The 12939-nt window shown below is 39.9% G+C and overlaps 2 protein-coding genes across 2 annotated transcripts in view; both read left to right on the top strand.

The window, feature by feature from the left end:
- Positions 1-8011, top strand: part of ppm1lb (protein phosphatase, Mg2+/Mn2+ dependent, 1Lb) — a 46262-nt gene extending 38251 nt beyond the window's left edge. The window contains exons 3-4 of the mRNA XM_062386764.1: positions 3728-3889; positions 5672-8011. Coding sequence (XP_062242748.1) covers positions 3728-3889; positions 5672-6012 — 503 coding nt within the window. The 3' untranslated portion in view covers positions 6013-8011. The remainder of the gene's footprint in view (positions 1-3727; positions 3890-5671) is intronic.
- Positions 8012-9679: 1668 nt separating this feature from the next.
- LOC133951327 (ADP-ribosylation factor 6-like) lies at positions 9680-12240 on the top strand. Its single transcript, XM_062385205.1, has 2 exons — positions 9680-10098; positions 11274-12240. The coding sequence occupies exons 1-2, from the start codon at positions 9784-9786 to the stop codon at positions 11580-11582; spliced, it is 624 nt and encodes a 207-aa protein (XP_062241189.1). The 5' UTR covers positions 9680-9783; the 3' UTR covers positions 11583-12240.
- Positions 12241-12939: the final 699 nt, after the last annotated feature.

Raw genomic sequence — 12939 nt, forward strand, 5'->3', positions numbered from 1 at the left:
GAACATAATGTTGATGAAGCATCTGACAACAGGCACTGACATCTGATGTGAGAGATATTGTTTTAAAGGAACCCAGCTCATCCCTGCTGTGGTTTTTGGCAGCTGACTGTAAAAGTTCTGATTAAAATGTCCACGTTTCTTGATCTCATGAGGGAGACTTTTCAAAAGAAGCTGCTTGACTGAAGGACCGTTCTGGGAAAACACCTAGGTGCTGGATTTGAATTCTCTATCGTCTCAAGCTAGATTCAAGATTTCACAAATTTGACGTTGGATTTGAAATTGTCCGACCTCAGCATGTGAAATTCGAGGTGTTAAAGCTATTAAAGACATGAAGCTTTTAATTCCTCTGATCTCACATGGGAGGTGAAGAGGAAGGAGATTGGCAGGTTGACCATCTTAAACGGGAACTCCACCAGCTTATTGTTTTCGGGAAGTTCTACCAAATATGTGATCTTTTTTTTTTCTTTTTCCACATATTTTCTCATACTGGAAGACTTTTTTTGGCTGAACACAGAGTATGAAAAAGAGAAAACTCTGGGGTTGTAAAGTTAGAGCGAAATGAGCAAGACAATCCAGACAACTGCCAGCAATCGAGTTGCAGTGGATAATGTACGCACCAGATTTAGAAAAAGAAGAAGAAGAAGAATGAGTGGAATAAAACCGATTTTTGAACCTGTCAATCGTGAGTTGTCGAGAACTCCTTTAACATTCTTTTTGACCTAAAAGATTGACCTTGTACAACATCTTTCATAAGAAGAGCTGGTTAGATACATGGGTTATATCCATACAAATTCTCACACTCTTGAGACACGAGTGGGTGATTCAAATGTGCAAAGCAGGATCAAGGCTGAGGATGGCCTCAAGGCTGCTGATTATTCAGGACCAGAAGAGATGAATGGGGGGAAAAAACCTATATATTAAAGAAATTTGTGCTTGAGAATTTAAGTTTGTCCAAGGCTTTGTACTGACATAATGGACATATTGCATATTGCAGGCAATTCAAAGTGACACATGCGGAGTAAACAGATATTATCCTGGAATTTCCTGGAGGGGCTGTGTGTGAGAACACAAATGTCTGATTCACTTGCTTTTGCCTTCAGTCAAATGTCCATGGAATGTACAAGTGAGAATATAGCAGGAAAATGGAATTCATGGGGATCGAGTGGGCGCGTTGTTGACATTTCTAACAAGCGTCTGAGGCAAAACTGGGAAAAAACAAATATGTCAGGATGAAGAAGAGGTTCCATACATGCAGAGGACTCTTCCGAAGATGTTTATTTTGAAAGACGATGACATTTGAGAGCTTTTCATGATAAAGAGCCTCCACCGGTGTTGATGTGCATTGTGCTGTAAATACAACATGTTTTAAACGTCATGCCCTGCCTCCTGCAGGATCCACCCAGACGTCACACCTGAGTGTCCTGGACGTTTATTTTCCCCTCAATGCCCAGCAGCTCGTTTTCAAACATGATGCATGGGGTGTATTCGTGTGTTGAATGAGAAATAAAACAAAAAGTGTTAGTGAAATGATATAAAACTACGTTAATCTCGTTGGAGAGTCGAAAGTGTGCCTGCCCGAGCTAAGCCAATAATTACACGTGAGCACGGGGTGCATTTGGGTCAGGGTGCCATCTTAATGGGAAACGCTGAACATGTGCTTGGCATGACTCGCCTAATTGGGGGGAGGGGGGGCTTGCAAGGCACCTCAGTCCATCATCTTGATCGCCATGGGAACTGGCGGATGGATAATTATCTGGACAGCATGGCACAGCGCAGCGGTGGCTATAGGCCCAGGCAGCAGGATTAGGGATGCACACCATGATGAAACTAATAGAAATGGATTTTTCACAAGCTGCGTAAAAGATTTAGTGAGTCATTTACAATTAAGTGGCAGCAATATTTACTTCATCCATCGCTTCCAGCTCCTGCTCGCTCTCATACTTATTTTCTGTGTCCAATTTTCCCCCAATTTTCTGTTTATCACTTCTTCCCAACGCCAAAAAGGGAGAATAATGAAATCCTTGTCTTTCTAAGAAGTTATCAACTTGCTCTTTATTTCCTCACATGTCTCCTCATCCGCTGGCTCCAACGTCTCCTCTGTATTCTCTCTTTTCATTTCACTGTGTGTGTCTCACGTTTCTCACATGCTGACTGTACCAGCTGAGCTGAATGGAAGAAACAGTCATTGGGGAGATACATGTTTTTCATTCTGGTCAATACGCCTGAGACGTGGACAGTCAGTCAACATCCCACCAAGATGTGCAAACTTAAAGTTTCATCCACGATTTCAGAGCCCAATGTGACTTTAGTCTTTTCTCTACCACTAAAATCCTGATTGTGTCTCGACTGTATGTCCCATTCCCCGTCTTCCTCCATATACCAACCAACCGCCCATCTCTCTGTCTGGGTGGCCCATACCAGTAGGATCCCTGAACTCTGTCCTTTCTTGTCCAATCTCCTCTGTTCCCCTCTGTCTCCAGTTTTGTCTTCGCTATGTCTGACCAAACAGGCAGATCTGTTCTTCCTCTATAGGACTGTTGGATCTCACACAATAGGCCTCAGATTCTGAGTCTAGGCTGTGTTCTCTCTGACTTGGAGGCAGAACAAAGAGAGGAAGGAGGAAAATAAATGAAAGCGTCCAGGCGAGTGGTGCAAGGAAGAGAAGTTGCTTCAAAGAGTTTTTGCAATATTTGCACACGGCCCCATGTGTTCAACTTGAGTGCAGGAGGGGAATGTGTGTGTGTCAAGAAGAGTAGTGTGTTTTACTGAGGTTGGGTACTTGTGTTACTCAAGTTTTTATTGAAGGTTGCTATGAGTTAGGGTTGCGTGATCCAACAATATGCACCGTGAGTTTATATACATTTTTCAGATGTTACAGAATATTAAAGCAAAATAAATTTATGCCAATTTGGATTTTTCTAAAACGCAGATATTCATGGTCCCATGAGGTTGAACCCTAGCGACTTTGGTGATCCACTGAACTGAACTTTCCATCGGCGACACCATGAGGCAGAAAACATTTGATGTTTCGAAGGGAATGCATTGAATCAACTTGTGGTTGATCCCCTGAGGGTGAATTCAGATTTTTGTTTCTCTCGCACCAGCGACTGCTCAAAATTTGAAGTTTCCAATTCTCTGGTTTCGGATTTAATAATAATAATAAGATGATAAAAGTAATTTAATTCCCATCAGCCTCAGGTATACTTAGTGTTAATTGGTTATTATCATATGTTAGCATGCATATTATAATTGCTGAATATAATCACCATTGTCATTATGAGTTGATGGACTCCAAACATTAATATTCACCTAAAAAAATATCTCTATTGTTGTATGATTCATGCAAAAATGTAATGTCCCCTTAATTTGGCAGTTATTAAACTAATTATCTAGAGTGGAAAACGCACTTCCTTGTCATATAATTTTACACATAAATAATGAGAATTTACACATAGAGGCTCTTTCTTTATCTTCCATTGCCTCTTCCTTTTGTACTAAACCTGCTCAATTTTTACATTTCATTCTGGTGACGAGACATCTTAAGAACATATCTGTGTTCCGTATTCATCAACATATTATTATTAGTAGTAGCTGTAGTATTTATTTTGTGCTGTACTATTTTATTGTGTTTCATGTGTTTTTACCTTGAGCACCTGATTAAAGTTTCCCACCTGGGATTACAAATGACTGAACTGAACTCTCCCCCTCTCCCCTCCCTCTGCCTCAGGTACCACATGTCTGGTGGCCCTGCTGTCCGATAAGGAGCTGACCGTGGCCAACGTCGGAGATTCACGCGGAGTCCTTTGTGATAAAAACGGCAATGCCATTCCTCTATCGCACGACCACAAACCTTACCAGCTCAAAGAGCGCAAGCGGATCAAGAAGGCTGGTGAGTGAGACTTTTCTCAGCTGATTCTGGGCAACAGGAAAAGGCTTTAGATAAAACTTAGGGGAATATCACCGCTCAGATTGTTGTCACGGAAGCATAAAATAAGTTCTTATGATCAGAGCTCAGAATCATTGTCCTTTTCTTCCACACAGTGTCTCTGTGCTCGATGTGACATCAAAACCTAGTGACTGATAACACAGTCTGATTCCAGAGCAGTGCACGTTATCAAATGCAGCCAGACAGTGCACAGTATTTAAGGTGCATCTTGAGGCATAACTCTGCCTGCTACAATATCTGCATTCTCTCTGTGCTGAGGAGAGTTGGATGCCAGATTACTGTGTGGCCAGCTCACCATCTCCACCTAGCGGTCTGATTGGATACTGAAACTACAACTTGAGATTTAGGTTGCATTATGGTGGTGCCCACTCAACTGTTTATTCCAGTAACAGGCTTGCAATTTTAATTCCGCAGACATTTCCTGGGTAGAGCTGTTAATCTGATCCGATTTGAGAACAACTTGTAGCTCATATTTGCATTTTGAACGAGGGAAATCAGATATTCTTGAATATATTGTTACAACTGCTACAGGAGCTGCACACTGCAACAACAAATTTAATTGAGTGAAATTACAAAGATTTTTACCATCGATGACAATGACATCAAATATTCTTTAACTTAGACTATCTTAGTCTTAAGATTCAAAGGATACAGTGGAACCGTTTCGTTTGATGTGTATTTATAACGTAATTTCCGATAGAATAACAGTCTTTATTATTATTTAGGACATGATGATTTTATGATTATGAGTTTTTCCAGTTTTCGAGTATTTACTACATGGAAAAAAACAAATAGTTGGATGAACTTTAAAAAAGTTAACTTTTTTGTCCAACTTTTTCTGACAGGCCTTTGATTGAAATGTTGCATTTTCAATGAGCTAAATTGAAAACTAAACTTAATGCTGCCAGAAAAAAATTGATAAATAATGATAAGTTATCGATGATGATTATACTATTGAATTCGTTTATTAGCTCAGCTCCAACCCTCAGTTGCTAACAGCTCAGGTTAATAGATCATTGTGTTGAAAAGACATCAAGAGACAGAGAGGAGACATAAGGAATGTGTGAGGTCTCCTGTATTACTAACTGAGAGCTGAAGAAGCTGACAACACAGGGGTGGTGTCCTCTGCCTTCTTTGGGAATTTGGGGATTTGAGTTAGCTAAGCGCAGATTAAAATAGATGGTTACACTTAATGGGATTTGAGGGGTGGGGGCTGACAGCATTATTTTATAGCCTGCAGTGGCCTGAACTCTCAACCTCAGTATTTTTAAAACCCTTGCTATGACCTCGCTCAGCAGGATCTGGGGAGGCAGCCTGACCTAGTATGGAAGTCTTCATGTACTTCAGTCATTTCCAGCACTATAGTCCCTGCTCACTAATCTGCCGGAGCCAGTGAGGACACACAGCTGCACTCGCAGGATGTGACATGAATTGAAACGTATCCAACATAAATAATTTGTTCCATGAGCATTAACGCTGAGTGAAAACATGTCAGCGGCAAGGATCCATATTATGATTCTCACTTTGATGTGAACATTGGTGGAGATGAGGGAACATGGCAGCCGGTTCAGATATAATAGCAGAAAGCATCTGTTTCTCCTCTTCTCACGATTGTCTTTCTCCTTTTTCTCACTTCCTCTCTTCTCCATCCATTTATTTTTCCTTCACTTCCCGCTGCTTGTTTCATCATCTTCCAACCATTTCTTCATCCGACTTCCTCCTCAGGTGGTTTCATCAGTTTCAACGGTTCGTGGCGCGTCCAGGGCATCTTGGCCATGTCCCGTTCTCTGGGCGACTACCCCCTGAAGAACCTCAACGTGGTCGTTGCCAATCCTGACATCATGTCCTTCGACCTGAACAAGGTACAGCCGGAGTTCATGATCCTGGCGTCCGACGGCCTGTGGGACACCTTCAGCAACGAGGAGGCGGTCCGCTTCATCAGGGAACGATTGGACGAGCCTCACTTCGGCGCCAAGAGCATTGTCCTCCAGTCCTTCTACCGTGGCTGCCCTGACAACATCACCGTCATGGTGGTAAAGTTCAAAAGCAAGGCCAGCGAGAAGTAGACCGTCCAACATGCAGTAGCAATATCTTGTTTGAATAGGCTTGAGAGGAAAGATTTACAAAGTGAGTCCACACTTTTCTGAGCAAGAACTATATCTCTCACATATATTTACAGAGGTTTGCCCATCGACGCATCAACCACGCCCCCTACTTTACTTTTAATGAGGTAAAAGTGACAGAAGTAAGGAAATGTCTTTTTATTTTGGTTTAGCCAAAACTATGAGACACAACAATGTGGGATTATTCACTGTCATCTGTCATGCAAATGTGTGTGTGTGTGTGTGTGTGTGTGTGTGTGTGTGTGTGTGTGTGTGTGTGCGTGTGCGTGTGTGTGTACTACCATTTGGGACAGATCAGATTTCAGATTAAAAACCAGTTGGGGATGGCTTTGTCCACAATTGGGGGGGAAGAGCTTATAATTGGGTCAATTGTTACTTAAAGGTTTTGGTGAGAGTTAGGGTTATTCAGGTTTTGATTACTGTAAGTCACCGGGAATTTAATGTTTCTTTAAAGTCCCCTAAATTGACTGTTTGTATGTGTGTCTCACAATAACCACCAATTCATTTGTTAGCCAATAACAGATTTATTTGAACGTGATGCCTTTCACTCAACGTCGATGTGACCACTGATTTACTCTAATTTTCCACATTGTCTTATTGTATCTACGTCCACTGGGAGACTCCACTGAAAATTCTGTTGTCTAACAGGTTTCTTTTTGTCCCTCAGTCAAACACACAGCACTGGTGCAAAACATGAATATGAATTACTTCCCTTTATTCATAACAAACATCTGATATGCGTGTTCAAATATCACCATTCATACTGTGCAGCAATAGAACAGATTACATTGTTACATCACATTGGCTGAACGTGAGATTTCTCGATGTGAGAATGAAGTGTTTTGTCTTCAATGGGCCTCTCTTTACTTTTGAATGTTGTTTTTTGACTCAAAATAACTACTAGTTTTTGATTATCATTTATTTTGAAAACTCTGCTCGGGATCCTTGTACCGACTGATAATATAGCGACTGTTTGATAGTAACGCAGCTTGTCACAGTGTCATTTGAAATGGTTATAAAATCAAATACAGTCTTTTGAAGTGATCCATTTCCAGACCATGTGGTGATAGTGAAGTAACATCGCACTGACAGCAATAACATTGACTTAAATTGTAAAAAAATGTAAGAAAAAGATAAAATGTGGAGTTTTCATAATGATAATAATAATAATTATTGATGTAATAATTGTCCTTAATTTTATTACTAAATTATCGATAATTTTACATTAAATTATTGGTTTAACAACTTTTTTTAAATCACATATTGACATGCTATTCCATTATCTGACTTTTCCTACATTATCCTGCACTGCAGATGTAAATATACTCAGACAACTCACTGTTGGTGTGTCTTGTATTAACGTCACATTCGTGCAGAGAAAACTCATCCTTCATCCAGACCGTCACTGCTCGATCTCCATTGCCCTTGACTGTGACTCAAAATGTAACAAGCCTTTGAATGAAAACTCGTTATTGTTGCCTTATTTTTTTAACTGCTCATTTCCTGTTATGGAGTCTGCTGCCAAAACTACGCCCTCTGTTTTGACTCAAACGCAGTCGATCATACCTTGCACACGCCACGACCTCGGTGTGATATCTCATTAACTCTGGTGTAGAATAGCATTGTTGAGAGAATGTCTCCAAGAGACAGGACATTGTAAGATGAATGTACATTCTGTCCTCGTGTTAGTATCACCCCTCCGCTGTTTATACAACAGTGCGCCTGCTCCGGGACTGTTTGACTCCAGAGATATATGCCAGATAAAAGATGGTTAGTTTGTGCTTTTTCAGTTCACATTCTTCCCTCCATGATAATGTATGTTAAAGAACGTGTATGTGGCTTTGTACTTTTTTTTGTTGACTTTAATAAAACTGTAAAGAAAAGAATTCAGAAATTTTAAAAATGTAAATCTAAAAGGTAACATTAAAATGATAAATGATCACTTTCTGTGTTGTGTGTGTGACTGTTGACATGTACGACACAGCACAGGGACAACAACACTGAAGGAAATGGAAGATTCCACACAGATGTTTTCCAAATACATAATCCTGGCAACTCGATGGTCATCCATTCATCTATATACGACTTTTCCTGTAATTGTCGAGGGGAGCTGGAGCGTATACCAGCTGACGTTGGTTGAGAGGCGGGCTTCACCCTGGACAGGTCACCAGTGTATAACAGGTCCGACACACAGAGATGAACAACCATTCAAACCTACAGCCACTTTAGAGTCTTGGGATGATTCAAAAACAGGGATAACATGCAAACTCAAGACACACCATCAGAACCAGGAGTCAACACAGGAACCTTCTTGCTATTGGGCTAACCACTGTCCCACCTGACCCAATATCTCATTAAAAAGAAGGAAAATTAAGACAATTTACCATATATTTATACAGATTTCCACTTGGGCTGAAAAACATCATGAGAGCTTCTTCTTTTCAGATAATTCTTTGTTATTGTTTTCTCTTGTTTAAAGAAAGAAAATGAAACTGAGGTTAATAAACTGACAAGAATCAAAAAGGTAAAAAAATTACTGCTGTTTCCTATATATTTTGTCTAAGAGAGTATATTGCACAAAATAATGATGACTATACTACAGCATAGAGACAACTTACTGAAAAGAAAAGCTATCTTCCATAAAAAAAGAGAGAAAGAAGATTATAATAAACAATAAGACGAGTCTGTTACATATATATCTTGAAGAGATTTCAGTTTGGTTAGATCTAAATAATAGAAAAGCACTCATGCATCTTTCAACATCAGTATTCCTATCAAATATCATGAAAGCATGTCCTTTACAGAAGGTCGTTGATTATTCTATATTTCATTGATTGTTATATATTACTTTAGTTTAAGGAAATGCAACGTCTGAGCTCTTTTACTGAAAGGCCTTATTTTAGTGCGTCTGTGCCACCTGCTGGGTGATTAGGAAAATGATCACTCAATAGAAAACAGTCAACATTTATTACTTCACTGATTCAATCCAATAGTCGACAGTACTAACATTCATCAGTCCCAAGCCTGGATGTTCTGGTCAACAAAATAGATAGTACTATTAATAAGTAAGAATGTGATACAACTGAGAATGGCTCCATAAACTAGTCATGTATCCAGAAATATAACATGTAACTAAGCCGGCTCAGTCAATCACAATAAGTGGGACATCGTTGTACATGCGTGTTGATTCCAGATGACTCACTGCTTCCCAGAAGCTCTTTGGAATCTGAACCTTCAGCCGACATGTTGTGACTCTAATAATAAAACCACGTTTACAATCAGCCAAAATCTCCCTGTGATGTCATCGCTGGGTGACATCCATCCAGGAAGAGACACGACCCCGCAAACATGGACTTCCTGGTTGCTGCTGGTGTGTGTTTTTTGTCTGTGAGTGTGTATAGTTGTGTGTGAGATTTTCATGGGCAGGTGCGATGTGACCCCACTAAGGGAGCTGCAGTAACCGGAGCGCTTCATGTCGCCCCACTTCTTTGCACCGTCACACTGGATATAAATAGTGTTCCTGAAAGCTACGCCGGGGACAGAAGGAATCCCATCACAGACAGAGGGGAGGGGTCAATACGCCTGTGCGTACATAAAGCATACTGATTTCAGGCCGTGGTCATTAGAGGCCAGACACGGTAACCCTGCACAGTAACGAAGGACACAAACACTAGAAGACATTCCTTTTTGGATATAGACGAACTCCACATTACTATGGGTGTTTGTGGATCCAAGCTTCAGAAGCAGTCACAGGTCCTGATGCTGGGCCTGGACGGCTCAGGGAAGACCACCCTCCTCTACAAACTGATGTACAACGAGAGCGTGGTGACCGTGCCCACCGTGGGCTTCAACGTGGAGTCGCTGGAGACGGACAGGAGCAGCCCGAGCATGACCGTGTGGGACGTGGGGGGCCAGAGGAAGATGAGGCCCCACTGGAGGCATCACTACACTGACACGGCCGGACTGGTGTTCGTGGTGGACAGCTGCGATCAGACGCGGCTGGACGAGGCCCGCAAAGAACTCCATCGGGTAATTAAGTCAAATGAGACTCAATTATTTAGAAGAGTTGCACTTTTGCCTCAGTTGGGTCTTTGACCTTCACTGCAGACACATTTTCTGAAAGGGTCGAAAGTTTCTCTCTGCTGACTTTAAATCTGAGTCATTGTTTAAACTAGTTTGTATATTTCAGTACGCAACTGTCACACAGAATATTTCAAAGATGATGTGAAATGAAGTGTGTTAAAGTGAAACTGATGTGAAAGATATTTGCATATTATAGATTCTGGATTTTCAACAAGAGAGATTTTGAATGAGGATATTGAACTGAACAACAATATCAGACTTAATTATTATTCAAAGCAGATTTAGGCTTAGTATCTTAAAACTACAGGACATATTTATTTATCTTCAATAAATGGTTTATAACACATTATAATAACATACATGGACATGAGAACTGTTTACCTTGTTTACCTTGTACCAAGATTATGTTGTAGTTTGATTGTGAGCAGGATTATGTTAAAACTACTTGATTGGTAACCATTAAACTTGGTGGAAGGATGTGGTGGGTCAGAGAAAAAACCATTTTCACTGATTTCCTGTAGAGAGTAATAAATAGATCTTGATGAAACAAATCAGGTATGTTTAAAATGCTAGTGTGGGAAAATTGGCGCAGCTTGATCGACTTTAAGGGGACTAGTGGGCCTTGGTGGAGGTATGTGCTCTATGAGTGCCATAAGTTTTAATGCATTTAAAAAACAAACAAACCGCTACTCCACCTAAGAGACATCCAGCACTGTGTTTACACATTTGGGAATGACTATTAGCACGGTATATAACCTCTAGTTATATATAATGATAATTTATTACACTGATTTAAAATATTTTGTAATTTTTTACTGTTTTTACACATCTACACATCTAATACACTGATTTATAACTGATCACATACATGTGTTCAAATCTCATGAAGTTTCCTACTTGAGAAATATTTGTTAAATACTATTTCAATTCCCTGTATGCTTAATGGATTATTACGTTTCAGCTAAATAGATTCTGGGGCTATTTACTGCTACTGAGGAAGAATAGAGTTAATTGTTCACCTTATGGTATTTGCAGCCAGAAACACAGTATTTTAAAATAAAGAAGTTTGTCTGGCACTGTAGTAACTAATAGTGTTCTGTACTGTTTTGTTCACCGACCAGGTCCTGAGATACGAGAGTCTCCGAGGCGTCCCTCTCGTTGTCCTCGCCAACAAACAGGACCTTCCTGAGGCTCTCAGCCCAGAGGCGCTTTGTCTGAAACTGGACCTGAGCAGAGTGTGTGACGGCAGAACCTGGTTCATCCAGCCCTGCTCTGCAGCCACTGGCATGGGACTCGAGGAGGGCTTCCGGAGGATAGTGTATCTGATGAAGACCCCACTGAAACAGACTCAAGAGGACATTAAGGTTAAGATGAGGTCAAAAGGCTTCAGTGCCACAGCCTTGAAGCAACACTTGCTCTGCAGCAGGTGATGGATGAAAATCTCTCTTAGCCTTGTGTGGGAGGATTTGCTGATCGCCTCTGTGAGTCATCAGCCGACAGCCGCTCTCTAAGATCAAATGAGTTGAGGAGGTAATAAGATATTATGACATGAACACAGTAACTAGTGTTTATATCTGTGAAAGATCAACTTTAACCCTCACAGGCCTCACATGAATTACGAATCTGTCATGATAGAGACAAGTTGTGTCAGAACCATGAGATTCTCATTTTCCAAGACAATGAAAGTGAAAAACAGTAAAACCATACCCAGACGTTCGTTTGTCTGTCGGTTGTGAAGGTTAACTGGACAATGGAGGGGAGAGTGTCTCTTTGTATTAAGATGACAAGGATTTTGTTATCAATCTTGGATTATCAGGGTAGTTCTGAGAAAGCAGTCAATCTGTCAATCAATGTTCAGAACAACCTGACTGCACAGCCACTGTTGACCGAAAACTGACTTATAACAAACAGGAATGTTCTTTTCCATATTTGGACTGCCTCACTGTATTTCTATGCATTTATTTGTATTACTTTTAAGATCACATAATCAATTTTTTATACTTAAAACCAAAATAGACTTGCACCAAATTTACAAAATTGTTGTCTTTTTTTTGCGCTGAAATAAATTTGTTCAAGGTTTTAAATGTCTTGAATTGTATGTGTTGTCCTTTGAAGTCAGAATGATACAAATGTTTACAATAAAATACAATTATGTTAACATTACATTTACAAATTTCATAAATATATATATCGAAACATATTGATTCTCGTATCATGCCAAACATGTGACGTGTGACATTAAGATGCACCATTCAACACTTTATAGCCATATCAATACAGTTGGTCTTGGCAAAACACACACACACTCAAAATACATAGTCAATCCTAAAACCAATGTTAAAAAAGATAAAACTTACATCAAAATAAATAAAACCTCATCCTATAAAACGTACAGATAACACACTATATAGCAACTCGTTTTCTTCAAAACATGCATAAGAGGAAAAGGGCCAAAAAAATTGAGCAATAAAAAGCACTTCTATATTTTATCTAATCTCATAATAATAAAAATGAAAAGAAAAAAAGACAAGTTTTGTCGGGTGATGAATTTCCTCATCTTAGATAAATAAATTAATTAAATTAAATTAAAAGCCACACTCTTATCTCACAAACAAAGTGAAGTTCAAAGTTTCCATTAGGAGGAACAAATTAATGGAAAGGATTTTCTATACGTCACAGTATATTGAACAATAATGTAGACATATGACATACTACTGAACTGTATTAGTGGTACAGGTGTGTTTCTGATAACCTTACTATTGTGTGAGTTGCATTTGGATGGACTAA

This window comes from Platichthys flesus, chromosome 4 (genome assembly GCF_949316205.1).
Source record: "Platichthys flesus chromosome 4, fPlaFle2.1, whole genome shotgun sequence".
In the NCBI taxonomy this organism is placed as follows: domain Eukaryota; kingdom Metazoa; phylum Chordata; class Actinopteri; order Pleuronectiformes; family Pleuronectidae; genus Platichthys; species Platichthys flesus.